Source organism: Salvelinus alpinus, chromosome 5, assembly GCF_045679555.1.
Source record: "Salvelinus alpinus chromosome 5, SLU_Salpinus.1, whole genome shotgun sequence".
Lineage (NCBI taxonomy): Eukaryota > Metazoa > Chordata > Actinopteri > Salmoniformes > Salmonidae > Salvelinus > Salvelinus alpinus.
Window position 1 is genome coordinate 21,118,705 of NC_092090.1, and position 22,709 is coordinate 21,141,413.

The 22,709-nt window shown below is 41.6% G+C and overlaps 2 protein-coding genes across 3 annotated transcripts in view; one reads left to right on the forward strand and one right to left on the reverse strand.

The window, feature by feature from the left end:
• ankdd1a (ankyrin repeat and death domain containing 1A) overlaps nucleotides 1–12,974 on the forward strand; it is a 51,327-nt gene extending 38,353 nt beyond the window's left edge. For both annotated transcript variants that reach the window (XM_071400893.1, XM_071400892.1), the window contains 11 exons: nucleotides 463–570; nucleotides 1,135–1,233; nucleotides 1,508–1,606; nucleotides 1,926–2,024; nucleotides 2,482–2,580; nucleotides 4,477–4,575; nucleotides 4,960–5,058; nucleotides 7,194–7,289; nucleotides 7,527–7,728; nucleotides 8,145–8,276; nucleotides 9,260–12,974. In XM_071400893.1, the coding sequence (XP_071256994.1) occupies nucleotides 463–570; nucleotides 1,135–1,233; nucleotides 1,508–1,606; nucleotides 1,926–2,024; nucleotides 2,482–2,580; nucleotides 4,477–4,575; nucleotides 4,960–5,058; nucleotides 7,194–7,289; nucleotides 7,527–7,728; nucleotides 8,145–8,276; nucleotides 9,260–9,321 (1,194 nt within the window). In that variant the 3' untranslated portion in view covers nucleotides 9,322–12,974. The remainder of the gene's footprint in view (nucleotides 1–462; nucleotides 571–1,134; nucleotides 1,234–1,507; nucleotides 1,607–1,925; nucleotides 2,025–2,481; nucleotides 2,581–4,476; nucleotides 4,576–4,959; nucleotides 5,059–7,193; nucleotides 7,290–7,526; nucleotides 7,729–8,144; nucleotides 8,277–9,259) is intronic.
• A 1,715-nt stretch (nucleotides 12,975–14,689) lies between these two features.
• Nucleotides 14,690–21,898, reverse strand: spg21 (SPG21 abhydrolase domain containing, maspardin). Its single transcript, XM_071400894.1, has 9 exons — nucleotides 21,726–21,898; nucleotides 21,256–21,320; nucleotides 20,781–20,942; nucleotides 19,699–19,779; nucleotides 19,065–19,210; nucleotides 18,438–18,546; nucleotides 18,121–18,228; nucleotides 17,758–17,898; nucleotides 14,690–15,474 (listed from the first exon to the last, which is right to left on the reverse strand). The coding sequence occupies exons 2-9, from the start codon at nucleotides 21,316–21,318 to the stop codon at nucleotides 15,358–15,360; spliced, it is 927 nt and encodes a 308-aa protein (XP_071256995.1). The 5' UTR covers nucleotides 21,319–21,320; nucleotides 21,726–21,898; the 3' UTR covers nucleotides 14,690–15,357.
• Between the last annotated feature and the right edge of the window lie 811 nt (nucleotides 21,899–22,709).

Consider the following 22,709-nt stretch of genomic DNA (forward strand, 5'->3'; position numbering starts at 1 on the left):
ACTCTGGCTGGATTCCTCAAAAACTTACACATCACTTTGCAAGCCAGCATAATGTGTTTTGCAGGGTTGTGTCAGACCAGTGTGTTATGGTGTAATTAGACCCTCAAAGAATGATACATTGTCATAAAGAGTTTCATTTGAAAAACAACATTCACCAACATTTTAGAATTTTAGCATCCAGGCAATGGCGGAGCAGTTTCTGCATATTGCGCCTTTAAAGCTTGCAAATATAATGCTCTATAAGTTGATTTATATGTCCTAATAATTGACTGACTTACTTGACTTACGCCTTTGGCTCCTATGAGGAGCATAGGCCATTGACAAATGTACTCCATCTCACTCGGTTCGGCGCAAGTTTTTCCAGATCACACCACTTGAGGCGGCTTTCAGTCATTTCTGTCTTATAATTCATTTTTGTATTATAATAAGACTTATAATATGTTATGTATCCGTCTCTGTCAGAATGGGCTGGGTCTGCTGCACTGTGCCGCCCAGCGGGGTCATAGCAGAGTGCTGGAGTTCATCATGGAGGACCTGGTAGAGGACGTACTGCTGGACCGGGTGGACAATGTGACTGCCCCACACCACATTACTGGTTCTTTACTAGCACGCTTTCTGCACTTTCCTAGTTCTTTCAAAGACCTTTCCTAGCAATGTTGTATTTTCCTGGGAGTGCTTTCCTTACCCAGGACTTTCCCAGATGATGACACAATGAAAGAAATCTTGTTTACTTTAAGAATTTGATTAATGCAGTATCACCACCATCTGTGCACAACAGATACCTTGAGGGTTTACTATGCTACCTATTATTTATCCTGTGCCATGTTAGATGTGTTTACTAGTATGTCAACCCCCCCCACCCCCCCCCCCCAACAGCCAACTCTCGCTTACAGAGTGACAGACTAGTCCCTTGCTCTGTTGGCTAAACGGTTGGCTTGTGTGTTTGTGCAGGAGGTTATGAGTTCGAGTCCTGCTTGGGGCAGAACAGAAGACACTCTGTTATTCCATACTGTCACTACTTTCATACTGTAATTTGGTCATATTGTCATTAGTGTCATTTGGTCATACTGTGATGTTGTCATTACTGTTACTGTCTTCTTATAGTTAATCCCTCACTCCCTGTTTTACTGTCAGTCTGGGAAGACAGCGTTTCACCTGGCTGCAGAACATGGACAACTAGAGGTGGTTGAGTTCCTCATCGGTATGGGCTGTACTCACGGCCTCAAGGATAAGGTAGGTTCAGACGTTGACACATGTGTGCGCACACACACACACACACACACACACACACACACACACACACACACACACACACACACACACACACACACACACACATAGGTGAATGCATGATTAGGCTAGTGTTACAGTAGCGAGAGAGTAAACATGAACTTTAAACACCTTTGGAAAACGCGTTTACATTACTTTTCATGTGTGTGTGTGTAACTAAGATGGTATCATGTAAATATAACATGATGTCTTTGATGTGTTTTTATATATTGTATAGGATGAAAACATGGCCATCCATCTAGCAGCCAAGCATGGACATAAAGAGGTCCTGCATAAGTTAGTTGAGACAGGAGTGGACATTGACGAGAGAAACATAGTGAGTAAAGAACATATTGTCACTGTGTCAGGTGTGGTGTTGGGTTAAAAGCAGCCCAGAAACTATATTTTATATTCCATGCATTTTAGCTGTCGTGGTTCCTGCTTCACTTTATAGGGATAATGATGAAAGTTTACTATTCATTTATGTTTTGCTTTTAAACCTTTATTTTGCCAGGAAATAACAAATTCTATTTTACTATAATAACAATTAGGGTTACTGCTACTTGTTCTATTTTATATGGTTGATTATTCTCTATTCTGTTGATAGAATGTAAAGCTGATGGAGGCTTGTTGTGACGTGATATTTGGTTCTCCAGGACGGACTGACACCTCTGCACCTGTCCTCTGACGGAGGTCACTATGAATGTGTCAAACTACTGCTGGAGGCCTGCTGTAATGTCAACGCGCTGACAAACGTAAGGGTCAACTTTCAATGAAGTATAACTCATAAAGGCTTTATAGAGCGTTCATCTATATATTCATATAGCTGTAAACGTATGGACAGAGGAACACCTAGAAGTGGGTGCTTCTTATGCTCTGACTGGGACATTCTCTTCCAAGACAATGATGTTAAAACTCTTGCAGAGACAGGCACGGATGATAATACATGATTTCTTAAGCATCTAAATATGTCTTAGAAAGGGTTTCTAAAGACGTTGTTGAGTAAATTGTAATTAGTTTAAAGTGGTACCTGATTATCACATTTACATTTAAGACTGAATCTGAGATGGATAGATAGATAATCATTGATCATATTTCTATAGCACATTTCATTACAGGTATAATGTCAAAGTGCCAACTAATGTGTGAGACTGAGAGGTACGTCAGTGAGTCTGAACTGTGACCTGTCCCACTATGTTGTTGTCTGTGCAGAAGAATATGAATGCCCTCCACTACGTGGCCCAGCACGGCTTTGAGAGGGAGACCAGTCTGCTGCTGCAGGCGGGCGTCAACACAGACACGGTGGATGGCGTGAGTATACAAGCCAACCTTCAACCATACTGTACATACTACACTAGTTTGTGCATCGGTTAGCTCCTCTGTACGAATAGTTGGTAGCACTTATTGCAACTTGGTTAGCTCCTCTTTCAAACTACAATAGTGAACAGGCAGGTCTTTTAGTTAAGCCCAACAGCTCAGAATACACCAGTAGGGTTCAGCATCTGCACCATGCCCCCCTTCCACTTTCTCTTTTTCCTAACTTTTTACAACTCAGAGAATTGGTGCCACATTTGTTTGTATAATTCAGTGCATGTCCTATATTGATGTTTTCCGTTTTCAGTAAAAGTGTTTTATTTATTTAATTTAAGGAGTAGGGCAGTCCCACTCCTCTCATATGTTTGTTGTATTGGATAGAGAGAGTCAGTAAACAGGTGTTCTGACATGCTAGTTTGCTCGTTTTAAACCCATGCTGCAGCAGTAGGGTCCTGGAGGCAGCAGCTTAGACTGCTGGATCCGCCCAAGACACAAAAGGTGTTTTTTCAGTGGCTCAGTGCAGAATAGGTTCTCTCTATAGATCTTTGTTTTAGTTTGTGTCTGAAACAAGACCACAAGCTACAGTACAACAGGCCTTTTCCTCCCACGTACCACTAATCAAAAGAGAACCATCGCACTCTGCCAGAAGCTTGGCTGGTGCGTAAAACCCGCCAATTCAGACAAACAGAGAGGTGTAATGGGTTCTTACTGAATACCCGTCTGTGTAAGCTGTCCCTGATGCAGTGAACATTATAAAACACATTGAATAATGAAGTAAGCATTATGCAACGTCTTTTTGAGTGCAAACTCATTACACCTCTTTGTTCCTCCCACGTACCACACCTCTGGAACTCCCTCAATGACAATCTCAAAGCTGCTCAGACTGGTGGTGCATTTAAAGCAGGCCTTAAGTTTAAAGCAGGCCTTAAGTTTAAAGCAGGCCTTAAGTTTAAAGCAGGCCTTAAGTTTAAAGCATTTAAAGCAGGCCTTAAGTCGGCTGGACTACCCTCGTTCCTAAAGCAGGCCTTAAGACTCATCTCTGTCGGCTGGACTACCCTCGTTCCTAAAGCAAGCCTTAAGACTCATCTCTATCGGCTGGACTAGCCTCGTTCCTAAAGCAGGCCTTAAGACTCATCTCTATCGGCTGGACTAGCCTCGTTCCTAAAGCAGGCCTTAAGACTCATCTCTATCGGCTGGACTAGCCTCGTTCCTAAAGCAGGCCTTAAGACTCATCTCTATCGGTTGGACTAGCCTCGTTCCTAAAGCAGGCCTTAAGACTCATCTCTATCGGTTGGACTAGCCTCGTTCCTAAAGCAGGCCTTAAGACTCATCTCTATCGGCTGGACTACCCTCGTTCCTAAAGCAGGCCTTAAGACTCATCTCTATCGGCTGGACTAGCCTCGTTCCTAAAGCAGGCCTTAAGACTCATCTCTATCGGCTGGACTAGCCTCGTTCCTAAAGCAGGCCTTAAGACTCATCTCTATCGGTTGGACTAGCCTCGTTCCTAAAGCAGGCCTTAAGACTCATCTCTATCGGTTGGACTAGCCTCGTTCCTAAAGCAGGCCTTAAGACTCATCTCTATCGGCTGGACTACCCTCGTTCCTAAAGCAGGCCTTAAGACTCATCTCTGTCGGCTGGACTACCCTCATCCTAGACTCCTATTGTTGTATTCATGATATTGTTATATATTTTGAAATGTCTTTTTCGTTATATTGTCATTAAAAATATATTTTACTGTATTTCCTAGTTTATATTTCATTTTATGCACTTTGAGATTATTCTTGCATAATGAAAAGCGCTTTACAAATGTAACAAATTATTATTATTTACGTGGCATCTGTTGTATGTGGTAACCATCAATGTGTATCTAATTTGACCTTGTGTTTTGAACAGCAACACACATCCCCTCTTCACATGGCCGTGCTCCACAACCACACTGAGGTGATACGGCTGCTAATAGATGCTGAATGTGACCTGGACATATCTGACAATGTGAGTAATGTTTCCACTCTCTATGGGTGTTACGTAATCACCTTACTGTATGTAAACATTCTATGCAATGCATTCGATGATTTGTTAGGCCAACGGTGCATCGTGTACCTTAAAGTGTCTGTATCGATTCTGAGTCATCGTGTTGCGTGATAACCCATCATGAGTTGGCTGGGATCTGTGTTTGACGTTGTTTTACATTAGCATTGAGGTAAAGACCATAGAACAGAAGGCTACTGTACAGTATACTGCCATAACACTTGTAACACTAATGACCTAATTCGTCTATCTCTTTCTTTTCCTCTCTCTTTTTCTGTCTCACTCTCTCGTTCTTTCTCCCTTTCTTTTTCTCCCCCCTTCCCTCTCTCCCTCCCTCCTTCCTTACAGAGGCTCCAGACAGCCCTGCACATCGCAGCAGAGCATGGAAGACAGGACATCGCTGAGATGATCCTCATAGCTGGGGTTAACCTCAAACTACTGGATAAGGTATTTGATTGAATCTAATTTTAAAGGGTCATTTTTTATCTTGTTTTTTATTTACCTTTAGAAGTGAAGTGATACATTAAAACATGGCGGAGCAAACAAGAGCGCCTGTATGTGGGAGTTGTAATGGATTGTTAATAAAGTGTGGATAAAAACCTCTTCAAATGTGTTATCTAATTTCCAATGTGGTTGGACAACTCATTGAGGGTATCAATCACTGGAGAAATGGTATCTAAATCGTATCAATACAGATAACGTGTTTCACTTACAGTCACACTTGCAATAAAGATTCAATAATGTCAACTTTATTTTCCTTGATGGTAAAATTGCATTGGAAACAATGCTGTGTTTTTAAAATAACTAATCTCATATAATACAAACATTTAACGTCAGACATCCCAACACAATTAAACACAATTTCTAAGAAAGCTTCTATTTTCAAATCTCATCAGTCTGGCACAGCAGACGCTTCCTCCTGTGCGTAATAGCCCTGAGACTAGGTTAACATCTCATGGGCTCTTTGTGTAGTATGGGACCACCCAGTGTCTCACTGGTTTAATGAAATCATTTCCCCTATTCCCGTTAGCGTGTGTTTAAAGGGCTCAAGCATTATTGAATTCCAGTCTGAAGACTATGCCAGGATCCTGTTAATCAGAGCACACCGGAGATAAACATTTTGCAACATAAAACAATAACAAGTATTTTTTATTAGACAAGTTTAGGTAGTACCTCTCATTTCACTGTTTCCCCCCCAATTAGTGCTAATGAACTGGACCCACGACCCAGGTGAATTACTGCTAATGAACAGGACCCACGACCCAGGTGAATTACTGCTAATGAACAGGACCCAGGTGAATTAGTGCTAAAGAACAGGACCCAGGTGAATTAGTGCTAAAGAACAGGACCCAGGTGAATTAGTGCTAATGAACAGGACCCAGGTGAATTAGTGCTAAAGAACAGGACCCAGGTGAATTAGTGCTAAAGAACAGGACCCAGGTGAATTAGTGCTAAAGAACAGGATCCAGGTGAATTAGTGCTAAAGAACAGGACCCAGGTGAATTAGTGCTAATGAACAGGACCCAGGTGAATTAGTGCTAAAGAACAGGACCCAGGTGAATTAGTGCTAAAGAACAGGACCCAGGTGAATTAGTGCTAAAGAACAGGACCCAGGTGAATTAGTGCTAAAGAACAGGACCCAGGTGAATTAGTGCTAATGAACTGGACCCAGGTGAATTAGTGCTAAAGAACAGGACCCAGGTGAATTAGTGCTAAAGAACTGGACCCAGGTGAATTAGTGCTAAAGAACTGGACCCAGGTGAATTAGTGCTAAAGAACTGGACCCAGGTGAATTAGTGCTAAAGAACAGGACCCAGGTGAATTATTGCTAAAGAACAGGACCCAGGTGAATTAGTGCTAAAGAACAGGACCCAGGTGAATTAGTGCTAAAGAACAGGACCCAGGTGAATTAGTGCTAAAGAACAGGACCCAGGTGAATTAGTGCTAAAGAACAGGACCCAGGTGAATTAGTGCTAAAGAACTGGACCCAGGTGAATTAGTGCTAAAGAACTGGACCCAGGTGAATTAGTGCTAAAGAACTGGACCCAGGTGAATTAGTGCTAAAGAACAGGACCCAGGTGAATTAGTGCTAAAGAACAGGACCCAGGTGAATTAGTGCTAAAGAACAGGACCCAGGTGAATTAGTGCTAAAGAACAGGACCCAGGTGAATTAGTGCTAAAGAACAGGACCCAGGTGAATTAGTGCTAAAGAACAGGACCCAGGTGAATTAGTGCTAATGAACTGGACCCAGGTGAATTAGTACTAAAGAACAGGACCCAGGTGAATTAGTGCTAAAGAACAGGACCCAGGTGAATTAGTGCTAAAGAACAGGACCCAGGTGAAATAGTGCTAAAGAACAGGACCCAGGTGAATTAGTGCTAATGAACAGGACCCAGGTGAATTAGTGCTAAAGAACAGGACCCAGGTGAGTTAGTGCTAAAGAACAGGACCCAGGTGAATTAGTGCTAATGAACGGGACCCAGGACCCAGGTGAGTTAGTGCTAAAGAACAGGACCCAGGACCAGGTGATATACTGTGTGTGATTGAATCCAGTGTTGTGGCTGTGTGTTGGTACTCTCAGCAGGGGAAGACTTCTCTGGAGGTGGCAGCCAGAGGAAACAATGTCATCTTAGTGGACATGATCATCAAAGCAGACCGGTTTTACAAGTGGGAAAAGGTAGGTTCATATTTAAACGCAAATGTAAAAACTCTTTCCATCATTGAACTGCAAGGTAGCGCCTGCAGCTCTACTTGGTGCATGTTGAGATCGACTACTTTAGGGCTTCACAGCTGTACCAGATCATCACGATTCCGGGATGAGTGTTTTAGCATTTCAGAATCAAATAGCAGTCTGCTTCGCAGCCCATCTGCAATGCAGTCAATCTCAAACACACACCCTTTCTTTGTGTACCAGGACAACGTGATCAGCGATGGTGATTCGTGGCTGGGGAAGCAGCTGAGCTTTAAGCAGGACCACCAGGTGGAGACCCAGCACCTGCGCTCTGTCACGTGGAGGCTGGCCACCAAAGACCTATCCCGCGGGGAGTGGAAGAGCCTCGCACAGCACTGGGGCTTCACGGATGCCCACATACGCTCCATAGAGCAGCAGTGGACAGGTGAAGCAATGGCTTGGTCTAGAAATAACCCCCAGCCCCTAACTCGTTGTAATTTTCAGATCTGAAGCAATCACATAGGTCTAAGGGAAAATGAGATTTTTCCATCTAGCTTTCTATCTGATTTTAAGGGAGCATCCGCCATATTGCTTACATTCATATGATTCCTTCAGATCTGTAAACACCAAAGAGCCTAAGGAATAAGGAGTTAGCAGCCTGGGCGGGCAGGTAGCCTTCAGGTTAGAGAGGCTGACCAGTAGCCAGAGGGTTGCTGGTTCAACCTAGAGGGTTAATTGACAGATCTCAGGTACCATCTCCTGCCGTTGTGCCCTTGAGCAAGGCACTTAAGCCCAGAACTGTCCTTATTGTAGCCCACCTATTTTATATGACAACTCTCTTATGACATTCACATATGTTAGGTACAAAGAGCTTCAAGGAGCATGGGCACCGTATGTTGCTGATCTGGCTGCATGGAGTAGTCATCGCAGGGGAGAACCCAATCAAAGGCCTGTATGAGGGACTGGCGGGGATCTCCAGGACCGACCTAGCTGGTGAGTCAATGGAACGGGGGACGGGAGTCAACACCCATCAGATATTCGAACCGGAGCACCAGGGGTTGTCTTTAATAGGCACAATGGGCGAAAAGCATTTTTTTAAATAAAAAACAACAATGGATGTTCTTCCCTCTAGACCACACTGCTGTCTAGCCTGGGGGAGGTAGTTGTCCAAAAGCTTTATGAGCATATTATGCAGTGGTGTAAAGTAACTAAGTAAAAATACTTTGAAGTACTACTTAAACTATATCTTGGTATTTGTTTCATTAGCCCATTGTTGATATAGTCCTAAAATGTTTTGCATGTCAGCAATGAAGTTTTCATGATATGTAAGTAGAGAAATACAGCCGGTAAGATGCATTTTGCATCATATGATGCTGTGTTTTGCGTTTTGCATCATAGGATGCAAAATGCATCATACCGGCTGTATTTCTGTACTTTGAAAGGGTATCTGTACTTTACTTTATTATTTATATTGCTGACAACTTTTACTTTTATTCTAATACAGTCCTAAAGCAAATATGCACTTTTTACTCCCATACATTTTCCCTGTCACCCAAAAGCACTGGTCACATTTCGAGTGCTCAGGTAGGACAGCAATATAATCCAATTCACGCACCAATATAACGGGTTTTCATCCCTACTGCCACTTTTCTGGCGGACTCACTAAACACAAATTCTGCGTTTATAAATTATGTCTGAGTTTTGGAGTGTGCCCCTGGCTGTCCGTAAATTTAAAAAACAAGAAAATTGTATTTTCTGGTTTGCTTAATATAAGGAATTTGATCTATAGTATTTACTTGTACTTTTACTCAAGAATGACAATTTAGTACTTTTTCCACCACTGATATTGTGGTTATTAATTACATAAGTACATTAAATGCTGGTTTGACCATCTTTTATCATCTCTACCAGTAATGGTCCGTAGCCCGTAGGTCAACTTGAATGAACAAAGAAGTTTCCTTTTTCTTTTTCAACAGAAAGCATCAGACAGAAGGCAAATGCAGAAACAAGCTCTCCCAAGAAATGCACTGCCATGTGAACAAGTCCATCCTGAAACACACTGATATACTGCAGGAATAAATGCCCATTCCAGGGTTCAAAACTAAAAATAGTGTCTGAATAAAGTTAACACACTGAACAGAAATATAAATGCAACATGTAAAGTGTTGGTCCCATGTTTAATGACCTGAAATAAATTATCCCAGAAATGTTCCATACGCACAAAAAGCTTATTTCTCTCAAATTTTGTGCACAAATTTGTTTACATCCCTGTTAGTGAGCATTTCTCCTTTGCCAAGATAATCCATCTGCCTGACAGGTGTGGCATATCAAGAAGCTAATTAAACAGCATGATCATTACACAGGTGTACCTTGTGCTGGGAACGATAAAAGGCCACTCCAAAATGTGCAGATTTGTCACACAACACAATGCCACAGATGTCTCATGTTTTGAGGGAGCGTGAAATTGGAATGCTGACTGCATGAATGTCCACCAGAGCTGTTGCCAGAGAATTTAATGTCCATAAGCCTCCAAAGTCATTTGAGAGAATTTGGCAGTACGTCCAACCGGCCTCACAACCACAGACCACATGTATGGCGTTGTGTGAGCGAGCGGTTTGCTGATGTCAACGTTGTGAACAGAAAGCCCCATGGTGGCGGTGGGGTTATGGTATGGGCAGGTATAAGCTACAGACAACGAACACAATTGCATTTTATCGATGGCAATTTGAATGCACAGAGATACCGTGACAAGATCCTGAGGCCCATTGTCATGCCATTCATCCGCCGCCATCACCTCATGTTTCATCATGATAATGCACGGCTCCATGTCGCAAGGATCTATACACAATTCCTGGAAGCTGAACATTTCCCAGTTCTTTCATGGCCTGAATACTCTCCAGGCATGTCACCCATTGAGCATGTTTGGGATGCTCTGGATCGACGTGTATGACAGTGTGTTCCAGTTCCCGCCAATATCCAGCAACTTCGCACAGAGCCATTAAAGAGGAGTGGGACAACATTCCACAGCCTTATCAATTCTATGTGAAGGAGATTTGTCGCGCTGCATGAGGCAAATGGTGGTGAAACCAGACACTGACTGTTTTTCTGATCCAAGGTATCTGCATATCTGTAGTCCCAGTCATGTGAAATCCATAGATTAGAACCTAATTCATTCATTTCAATTGACTTATTTCCTTATGTAAACTGTAACTCAGTAAAATCTTTGAAATTGTTGCATGTTGCGTTTATATTTTTGTTCTGTATATATTTAATGCTTATGGAGGCACCCATGTTAATACACTGCTCAAAAAAAATAAAGGGAACACTAAAATAACACATCCTAGATCTGAATGAATGAAATATTCTTATTAAATACTTTTTTCTTTACATAGTTGAATGTGCTGACAACAAAATCACACAAAAATGATCAATGGAAATCAAATTTATCAACCCATGGAGGTCTGGATTTGGAGTCACACTCAAAATTAAAGTGGAAAACCACACTACAGGCTGATCCAACTTTGATGTAATGTCCTTAAAACAAGTCAAAATGAGGCTCAGTAGTGTGTGTGGCCTCCACGTGCCTGTATGACCTCCCTACAACGCCTGGGCATGCTCCTGATGAGGTGGCGGATGGTCTCCTGAGGGATCTCCTCCCAGACCTGGACTAAAGCATCCGCCAACTCCTGGACAGTCTGTGGTGCAACGTGGCGTTGGTGGATGGAGCGAGACATGATGTCCCAGATGTGCTCAATTGGATTCAGGTCTGGGGAACGGGCGGGCCAGTCCATAGCATCAATGCCTTCCTCTTGCAGGAACTGCTGACACACTCCAGCCACATGAGGTCTAGCATTGTCTTGCATTAGGAGGAACCCAGGGCCAACCGCACCAGCATATGGTCTTACAAGGGGTCTGAGGATCTCATCTCGGTACCTAATGGCAGTCAGGCTACCTCTGGCGAGCACATGGAGGGCTGTGCGGCCCCCCAAAGAAATGCCACCCCACACCATGACTGACCCACCGCCAAACCGGTCATGCTGGAGGATGTTGCAGGCAGCAGAACGTTCTCCACGGCGTCTCCAGACTCTTTCACGTCTGTCACATGTGCTCATGTGCTCAGTGTGAACCTGCTTTCATCTGTGAAGAGCACAGGGCGCCAGTGGCGAATTTGCCAATCTTGGTGTTCTCTGGCAAATGCCAAACGTCCTGCACGGTGTTGGGCTGTAAGCACAACCCCCACCTGTGGACGTCGGGCCCTCATACCACCCTCATGGAGTCTGTTTCTGACTGTTTGAGCAGACACATGCACATTTGTGGCCTGCTGGAGGTCATTTTGCAGGGCTCTGGCAGTGCTCCACCTGCTCCTCCTTGCACAAAGGCGGAGGTAGCAGTCCTGCTGCTGGGTTGTTGCCCTCCTACGGCCTCCTCCACGTCTCCTGATGTACTGGCCTGTCTCCTGGTAGCGCCTCCATGCTCTGGACACTACGCTGACAGACACAGCAAACCTTCTTGCCACAGCTCGCATTGATGTGCCATCCTGGATGAGCTGCACTACCTGAGCCACTTGTGTGGGTTGTAGACTCCGTCTCATGCTACCACTAGAGTGAAAGCACCGCCAGCATTCAAAAGTGACCAAAACATCAGCCAGGAAGCATAGGAACTGAGAAGTGGTCTGTGGTCACCACCTGCAAAACCACTCCTTTATTGGGGGTGTCTTGCTAATTGCCCATAATTTCCACCTTTTGTCTATTCCATTTGCACAACAGCATGTGAAATTTATTGTCAATCAGTGTTGCTTCCTAAGTGGACAGTTTGATTTCACAGAAGTGTGATTGACTTGGAGTTACATTGTGTTGTTTAAGTGTTCCCTTTATTTTTTTGAGCAGTGTATATCTAATATGTTATGGTGCCCAGCAACCTGTAATTCGAACCCTGGATCAGTCAAGGATCCATGTTTGTCTGTCATACAGAGAACTCTAGCAGTCAGTGTTTTTCTCTGAGTTCAACTGAATTAAATGTTAAGAGTTTTTTTGTGTGTGGGGGGGTGCACTGTAAATGTGAACAATTGTTGCTCTACTGGTGCAGGTGCAATGAAAATAAATGTTCTACTGAGCCATTATATTTCCATATTCAAGGCAAGGTCTAACTATCTAGGCACCATGCATTTAACCACTTGTTGTTTAGCCGAAAAGGCAAAGAGGGCATAATAAATTAACAATCACTAGCTTTTTCATGCCTGAAAAGAAAACAAATATTCTACCATTTAACTTTTTAAATTTTTTCATACCTGAGAAGTAGAAAATGTTTTCTCTCTACATCTGCCATAGTAATTTAATGCTTTTTTCAATGTTTTACTAGCGATAGACCACTTGTTTTATACTGCTTTCAGCTGTGTTGTGAAGTATTCCACATTGCTCTCTTCTGTACCGGACTGCAATGCCAACTCAGTCTACTGAATTACAACTGTTCATGACTATGCAGCTCAATAACTAAAATAGGGGGTGGTTCTACCACATGGTAGATTTTTACCATAAAATGCCATACATATTGTGTAAAGATCTATTTTTAACAAATTCTTAACTGTTTTCTATTTTCTTGTATTGATGGACAATGCACTGGAATGGACTGTTATTTAGTTGATCACTGTTTGGCTTGTACTTTTAAGTCAATTAAACAATTGATGATCAACAACTGTGATGAGGTATGAATTTGTTAATTGACTTTCTATACAGAAATATTTTACTGAAACTTTCTTTAAAAATATATATTTGAAGTGTCTTTTTGAAGATTTATTGACGTATTAAAACAGATGACAGGGATATAGTGGAGAGTGAGTGGTGGAACAGGGGATCAAACTGCTGCCTTCACTGTCATGTGGTCCAGGTGGCAGCAGCACTACCACTAGACCAGGGTTCCCCACCTGGCAGCCTGCGGGCCAAATTCTGTGGTTTTCTTTGGCCTCCCAAGTTTTCTGAACAATGTTTTTTTGTTGTTGAATATAACTGTAAAAACACCAAGAAATCAGCTTCAATTGATTTTAATTTGGTAAATCTGTTCCCAATTATTTCCACGAATAATAGACACGTGATAAGCAAGGTTTGAAAGTACGTTATATTCCAATATTATATCTGTTTGGGCTTCTTGCAGTTCATTTGCAGTTTACAAATTATTTGTAATTACACTACCGTTCAAAGGTTTCGGGTCGCTTAGAAATGTCCTTGTTTTTGAAAGAAAATATACTTTTTTGTCCATTAAAATAGCATCAAATTGATCAGAAATACAGTGTAGACATTGTTAATGAGGCGACTCCGGGATGCTGGCCAGCTAAGCAGAGTTGCAAAGAAAAAGCCATATCTCAGACTGGCCAATAAAAAATATATATATATTAAGATGGGCAAAAGAACACAGACACTGGACAGAGGAACTCTGCCTAGAAGGCCAGCATCCCGGAGTCGCCTCTTCACTGTTAACGTTGAGACTGGTGTTTTGAGGGTACTATTTAATAAAGCTGCCAGTTGAGGACTTGTGAGGCGTCTGTTTCTCAAACTATACACTCTAATGTACTTGTCCTCTTGCTGAGTTGTACACCGAGGCCTCCTGCTCCTCTTTCTATTCTTGTTAGAGCCAGTTCACACTGTTCTGTGAAGGGAGTAGTACACAGCGTTGTACCAGATCTTCAGTTTCTTGGCAATTTCTCACATGGAATAGACATTTCTCAGAAGAAAAATAGACTGACGAGTTTCAGAAGAAAGTTCTTTGTTTCTGGCCATTTTGAGCCTGTAATCAAACCCACAAATGCTGATGCTCCAGATACTCAACTAGTCTAAAGGACAGTTTCCAGCTGTGCTAACATAATTGCAAAAGGGTTTTCTAATGATCAATTAGCCTTTTAAAATTATAAACTTGGATTAGCTAACACAACGTGCCATTGGAACACAGGAGTGATGGTTGCTGATAATGGGCCTCTGTACACCTATGTAGATTACAAAAATCAGAAGTTTCCAGCTACAAAAGTCATTTATAACTGTAACAATGTCTACACCGAATTTCTGATCCATTTGATGTTATTTTAAATGGACACAAAAAAAGTGCTTTTTTCAAAAACATGGACATTTCTAAGTAACCCCAAACTCTTGAACGGTAGTGTATGTTCCAGCCCCCATGACCATCCGCTCAAGAAAAGAAAAATCATCCCGTGGCTGGATGCACTTGATGATCCCTGCAATAGACCAACCCCCAGCATTATGGAAAATGTTCTATCAACATGACATCTTGTGCATAATGCATTTATTGTGCTTTACATCATTCCAGGACAAATATGATGTAGGCATTCATAACAGCATATAACAACCTATATAAATGCATAGAAAGTTGGTTGAAATGACACAAAAACCCACATGGCAGGGCATGTTTTCAAGGCTTTATTCAATTACAAATGAAATATAACATTATACATCATTTCTTCCGACTAACATCCTCAGCTGTACATCTAATCAGTGCAGGTTTTCTAGCTTACTGAGTATCGCCACGGTTGGCAGTTAACCATAAACATAGAAGGAAAAACATGGAATTCAAAAGTGCAACATCAATTAAATGCATGAGATTTATATCACATAAGGCAAAAGGTTCATAACATGGCATCGTATGGCGTTTCTTCTCTCAAAGCAACGTAGCCAATTACGCTCTATTTACAGTAACAGTGATAATTAAAATATATTTTTAACTGTAAAGTAAAAATAGTATCAGTTCAATTTGTGGATTGATTGTATTCAATATCGTAGAAAAAACAGAAAGGAGATCAGGTGAAGAGATGACCTTTCTTAACAAGTGGATCCATAGATCCGTGTGTGACCAGTCGTGGCGACTGGGTGGTGATGATGGTTGAGATCATAGAAATACAGAAATAGAATTGAGTCATTCTAATTTCTATGGTTGACATTTTCTTGGCTGTTTTGCTGGTCAGGGAAACGTAGTTCCCATAGTTCTGCCCCACAGAATCAGAAAATCCAATTCTATGGTTCTGGCCTGTCGGTCAGAGCTGGGAGAGAGGAGAAGGTGCTGGGTAACAGTCTCGTCATTGGTCGTTGGCGCTATTCACCAGGTGGCTCTTCTGTACCTCCAGCTCCTCGGCGCTCACCATGTCCGAGTTGATGGCGGCGTACCGCGTCCCGTGGAACTGCCGCAGATGAATCTGAGGAGAGGGATCGAGACAGAGAGAACATGTTCAGAAATAGTCCATATGAAGTTACTTGCAGGAAGCCTCATATGACCACCCTTACAGAATGTACGCTTGAGATCAGGATGTTGGTACAAGGCTAACTTGCAGGTACAATAAGTAAAGTCATGACAGAAGGAGAGGTAACCCCACACTGTTGAATGTTCTAACAATTCTCAGACACTTACATCTAGTAGTGTAGCCTCGTTAATGTATTAAACATGTGAGTTTGTGATGAATCCAGCAGTGCAGGCTCCTGCACATTTCTTATTGCCATTTCATTGTGTTACTACTATGGTGCTATTTCTATGGAAACAACCTTAATCACTAGGGTATGTGGGACGCTAGCGTCCCACCTCGTCAACAGCCAGTAAAACTGCAGGGCGCCAAATTCAAAACAACAGAAATCACGTAATTAAAATTCCTCAAACATACAAGTATTTTACACCATTTTAAAGATACACTTGTTGTAAATCCAGCCACAGTGTCCGATTTTAAAAAGGCTTTACGACGAAAGTACACCAAACGATTATGTTAGGTCAGAGCCAAGTCACAGAAAAACACAGCCATTTTTCCAGCCAAAGAGAGGAGTCACAAAAAGCAGAAAGAGATGAAAATGAATCACTAACCTTTGATGATCATCAGATGACACTCATAGGACTTCATGTTACACAATACATGTATGTTTTGTTCGGTAAAGTTCATATTTATATAAAAAAAATCTGAGTTTACATTGGCGTGTTATGTTCAGTAGTTGCAAAACATCCAGTGATTTTGCAGAGCCACATCAATTTACAGAAATACTCATAATAAACAATGCTAAAAGATACAACTGTTATGCATGGAATTTTAGATCCACTTCCCCTTAATGCAACAGCTCTGTCAGATTTCAAAAAAACTTTACGGAAAAAGCACACCATGCTATAATCTGAGTACAGAATGCACTCCCAGGAATCCCAGTTCCACAATAAATGTTTGATTTGTTCGATAGTCCATCATTTATGTCCAAATATCTCCTTTTTGTTCACGCGTTTAGCCCAGTAATCAAAATTCATGAGGCGCGATCACTAGGTGCAGACAAAAAGTCAAAAAGTTCCGTTACAGTCTGTAGAAACATGTCAAACGATGTATAGAATCAATCTTTAGGATGTTTTTAACATAAATCTTCAATAATGTTCCAACCGGAGAATTCCTTTGTCTTTAGAATTGCAATGGAACGCAAGCTAACTCGCGCGTGGTCAGCTCATGGCACTCTGGTAGAGACCTTACTCAATCCCCTTTCATTCGCCCCCACTTCACAGTAGAAGCCTCAAACAAGGTTCTAAAGACTCTTGACATCTAGTGGAAGCCCTAGGGAGTGCAATATGACCCCATAGACACTGTATATTCGATAGGCCATGAGTTGAAAAACTACAAACCTCAGATTTCCCACTTCCTGGTTGGATTTTTTCTCAGGTTTTTGCCTGCCATATGAGTTCTGTTATACTCACAGACATCATTCAAACAGTTTTAGAAATCTCAGAGTGTTTTCTATCCAAATCTATTAATTATATGCATATTCTAGCTTTTATGGCTGAGTAGCAGGCAGTTTAATTTGGGCAGCTTTTCATCCAAAATTCCCAATGCTGCCCCCTACCCTAGAGAAGTTAAATGGTCATAGGCCACAATAAATGGTCATAGGCCACAAGCATCACTATGTACCATTTGGTAACAGATAGTTACCAATTGTGCTGACTTCTTTGATGTAAGTCAAGTATCCATTGTTGGTACATAGTACTACTGTAGGGATCAACTCTTCACATTTCCAGAGAAAATAAAATGACAAGAGCTGAGAAATTACAACAATGTCGCACTAAAGCAATTCCACAAAATACACAACATGCGCAGCAGCAAATATTGGCAAAAAATAAAATAGCACATTATCCAAACAGGTTGAAGTGAGAGCGGTATGAGAGTAGAACAGTTGACACTATCTTCACCAGCTGAGTCTGAAATATACAAGATAAACATACTAAAGTGGTGAGATAATACCACGGCTTCCTCTCCAGGCTAACCCAACCAGCCGCATCTGTGCTACAAAAGAGGTTTTGATGACAGACACTTTCTTATGAATTTCTGTTCCCAATACAATGTAAGGGGAAAGTCACATCACATATATAGCCCCTGACATGACATATATTGTGTAATATTTATCATATCAGTCTTGTGGTTTAAATGGTACAGTTAGTGTGTCTTTTCTACCAACTCTGATGTGCTCACCTGTATGTATAGGTTGACCTCAGCACTCCTACACAGGTAGGGGAAGTTTCCACCCGTTTTGAGGTGAGCCCGTCTGGCATTTGGATACAGCTTATACATTTCCTCTTTCGCCTCGTGTGACAGGGCACTCTGGTCGAACACCTTTAACCCAAATGAAACACGCACACAAACAAGTAACACACACACAGTTACACACATACACAGTCGCATACATATGCATAAGCACAGAACACATCCAGGTTACAGCTCCAATGACCCACCCACAAGCCACAAAACAGCCAATCCCTACTGATATGTAAAGTGAGATGTACAGTAAACAAGAATGGAAATAAAATGCTGCAAATGAAGAGCAATTCCTCCTACATCCATAATGGTGACGGCCAGGTCCTTTATCTTGTGAGGCTCCACGTAGGAGTTCTGACAGTTGAGCGTTAGTCTGGAGGCTAGGTCACCCTGGTTCAGGCTCTCCAGCTAGGGAGGGGGAGAGAGAGAGAGAGCGAAAGAGAGAGAGAAAGAAGGGTGGGTGAGAGAGAGAGAGAGGTGGTAACTGTCACACCTCATCAAAACCCAAAATATGCATCTCTGCTGTGAATTTGAGTGGTTACATTTCTCTAGACAATCCCTCAGCTGTTTACCAAAACAATTTCAGATTACCCCTTTAGTGGAGGTCTGGAACTTACTCTGTCGACCATAAAGTCGATTGCGTCGGCCATCTTGGGGTCGACAGGTCCTTTAGCGAAGTTCCCCAGGACAATCTTCTTCAACATGAAGGCGGGCATCAACCAAAAACTGGAAGGCAAGAAATAACATGGCGTCCCTGTATGAATGACTCAGAACAGGGATCAACAGATAGAGAATAGCAAAACTTCTGCGGCTCAAAGCTAAATGGTAAGGCTAAACCAAAAAAGACAAGACTGGCAAACATGTAACTTTAATGAACTACGGAGGCCTACACATCACACATATTACATTTGTAATGACAGACCATAAACAAAGGCTATGTTTTGCGTTTTGACAAACACCTGGGTCGCGTTCAGCAGGGTAAAATGTTGCCTTTCTGACATGTAGAGAAAGGAATCGTGTCAGCTCTATTCATTTCTATCTGCACCGCTCCACAACGTTAGTCCACTGAACACGACCCTGTTCTTCCTCCACAGCACGGTAAGGGTAAAACAGGGTCTTATTCATTAGGCACCAAATCGGACAAAACAGACAAACAGGGCAGGACTACTTGGACTTGTCCAATAAGAAATGCTTGTTTTCATTTTGCTATAGTGTTCCTTAAGGAATACAACCCAGGACTGTACCTGTTGGCTGTCAATGTCTGGTTGAAGATGGAGGTGTCACTGAAGGAGTTGCACAGGATCAGAGAGTGGACTCTGGGAGACTTGTGTGTGTGCTCGGCAAACTTCTGGGCCAGGAAGCCGCCCAGAGAAGCACCAAATAGATGGACCTATAACAATAGAAATAGTCTGACACTTTACTTAGCCTTAATGCATTACGCTGCACTTAGAATACATGCTTATGACACGCCGTATAATGGAAGTCCCTTATGTCTCACAATGATCATGACTATATTGAACATTTACTACATAAATTATAATAAGACAATTATAAAGGCTCATCCATGTTTATAACAAGTAACACTGTATTGTGTAATAATAACATTAATATAGTAATAATATGGTCCTGTATGGCTCAGTTGGTAGATCATGGTGCTTGCACCACCAGGGTTGTGGGTTTGATTCTCGGTGCCAACCATACGTAAAATGTATGCAGTATGCACGCATGACTAAGTCACTTTGGAGAAAAGCATCTGCTAAATGGCATATATTATTATATTAAAAACGCATTATAGCTGTCGGTTTTGCATAATTCCAGGTCATACCATTGTAAAACCATAAAAGACTAGCGTTACAAGTTTTCCATGGTAATACAAACCTTGTCCAATTGCAAGTGATCGAGAAGCTTCCGAAATCCATCACAGAACTCCAAGAGATCCCAATACACAGGATACTGCAGCTGAGCGAGAGAGAAAAAACAAGTCATTTTCATAAACCTTAACTTGTAGAATATATCCAGAACCCCTGGGGCTAGTTTTAAAACATTTAATCCAGATCAAAATGCTCCTGTGTTGGGTAAACTTCTTCGCTTCGGATGTGTTTGATCCTTGTTTTTGCATACAGTTCTAAAACAAAACAAAACCAAATCTCTAACAGCTAAAAGCACTAGATGAACCTAGCAGCTACAGACAAGCAACCAGAATCAACTCTATGCCACTCAGTGTGATGTTACTGTCATGACATTCAATGGTGCCTGGGTCAAATAAAAATCACTTGGAATATAGCCTAGTGAAAGATTTCTACTCCTACATCAGAATAGACTTGTATTGTACCCTGGCTGGTCTATTAGTAAAGCCTCTGGCACGCGTCTTTAGTATCGGCATGGGATCAAATCCAGCCTACTGCTCTTTCACACAACCTCCCTCTATCTTTCCCCACTGTCATTCTCTCTTACTATTTGGTAAAAAAAAATCTGAAAACACCTTTATGAACCTATAGAGCAATTAAAACTATATACCAGCCTCATAAAGATGCTTATAAAAGCATTAGACTTAATTACACTCCTCAGTTTTGCTTGTCTTACTGTTATATTAGTTATATTACCAGTGTAGGTCAAATATCAAAATACCAGCATTCGTTAGACGTGGTCTTTCATCCATCACTGATCAATTCTAAATTCTCACCATACAGTCCCAATACAGTTTGTCCAAAGTTCTTCATATAAAAGGCTTTTTATTTTAAATTCCAAACATGGAGGATGGCCTAACAGCCAAAATGTTTGCTTTGCACTGGTTGCCTCTACACTGAATAAATAAGCATCACATAACCTGTAGAGTGGACTCAGTCTAGTGTATCTAATATTCCAAAAGAAGTGCCTTGGTCATTTGACTGTGGATGATGAATATCTTAATGAATTGAAGATATTACAAGCCATAAAGGTGTTCTTTCACAGTGACTCACTGAGATGACTCTGTAGCCCCAGCCTGTCAGGGCTAAGACCTGCTGGAAGAACACCTCTGCTGTCCCACTCACAGGGGGAAGGAATATGATGGGACACCTGATGCTCTTTGGGCCTGCGTCATACAAGGACCACACCTTGCTGTCATCGTCGTCCACTATAATCTAGAGAGATGATACAGAGGTGAAACATGAACGTACAACCCATAAATGCAAAACATTCCATGTAATATTATAGCAAATTCTATAACAAAGAACTGTGTTTCTAGATGGGATCACGTCAATGAAAGGGATATTTAAGAAGACTGTGGTGTTGGACTCGTAAATGTCAACAAACTGAAGATATATAGTATAACTGTTCAATTAAATATTACTGTATTGAGTTCATACGGGCTATGCGAATGGCCAGCAACTGAATCAACTGTAGTGATAAAGCTAGCTAGGCTATTGTGGAGTGCGATATGGTGTTTTTGCTTACTTTTTTCAGTGGCACTGTGCTTCTGAACCAGTTGTAATCAGGAGATATTCTTATCTCATCCATTTCTGTGGAAACAAGAAGACGAAGGCTAGTATGCAGCTAATAGGCTGGTATTAAATATCCTCCTGTTAAAGGAAGGAAGGAAGTAAGATGATTCTGAAACTGATTAGCCATCCTTCAGCGTGTGCTTGTTTATCTCTTTAGTAACTAAAGAGGTGAGGTGGGGTTGATGAGAACCGTCAGCTAACACCAGTTTGCATTAATTTTATTTGGCTACTTTGTCGAATGTCTATGTCTAGTTCACGTTAAACATCCTAGCTAACGTTAGTCACCACTCGTGACGAATACTTAAGCTGTAACGTTAGCTAACGACGGTACGATATGCTCTCTCACAAAGTTATTACCTGCAAACCGATGATCAATGACAAAAACTAAAATATGTTTAAAAAAATACATAGCGTCAATATTACCGTGTTCGCTTTGGATATCATTCACCGTTTAGGTCCACTTTTATTCACGGATTAGCAACATTTTATTTCTCGTTCTGAACAAGTCATATGACATTACTTGCACGCACTTCCGTGATGCTTAGGGGCGTGTTTCAACATTCTTAAATGACTTCCTTCCTCTCCTCGTCTCCTTTACTTCATGATTATTGATCTCCTAAAACCACAGACTTCTATTAAAAACCTAAAGCCTAAAACCTTTGTCTATACATTACAGAAAAGATGGACATATGAGACCAATGTATACATTTTGTTCACCAAGATTTTACAATAGGACATGGTGTGTTCCCTTTTAGGCTCATATATCTACAGCGAATAGTCAATGGGCCAGACCAACAATGTGTCCACTTTCGGGTGTCAAAGGTTTGATGGCATTCAATTGTTCTATGTTTTTCACATCTTTATATATGTTGTGGTATGGGAGTCTATGCAATAGAATGTTCGCAGGCTGATAAAGGAATGTTGAGACAAGTTGGAATGTTCACATGTTCATTGAAAATGACTGTATCAAACAAACAACATTCTAAAGGATCTCTTAAAAACCATGGGATTTGGTAAATTTTTGCCTTCAGATCTAATGATTTACTTAGACTGACTCATCATTGAAACAACGATGTAACAAACTACATATTTGTTTTAGGGAAATTGGTTATAATGGGAAATTATTCAAGTCCAAGAGATCCTAAGCTGGTAGCGTATTTGTTTATACTTTTATATAGCCACCTGTAATAGTCTGTTGTACACTGAGTGTACAAAACATTAGGAACACCTTCCTAATATTGAGTTGCACCCCCTTTTGCCCACAGAACAGCCTCAATTTGTCGGGGCATGGACTCTACGAGGTGACAAAAGCATTCCACAGGGAATGCTTCCCACAGTTGTGTCAAGTTGGCTGGATGTCCTTTGGTTGGTGGAACATTCTTGATACACACGGGAAACTGGTGAGCA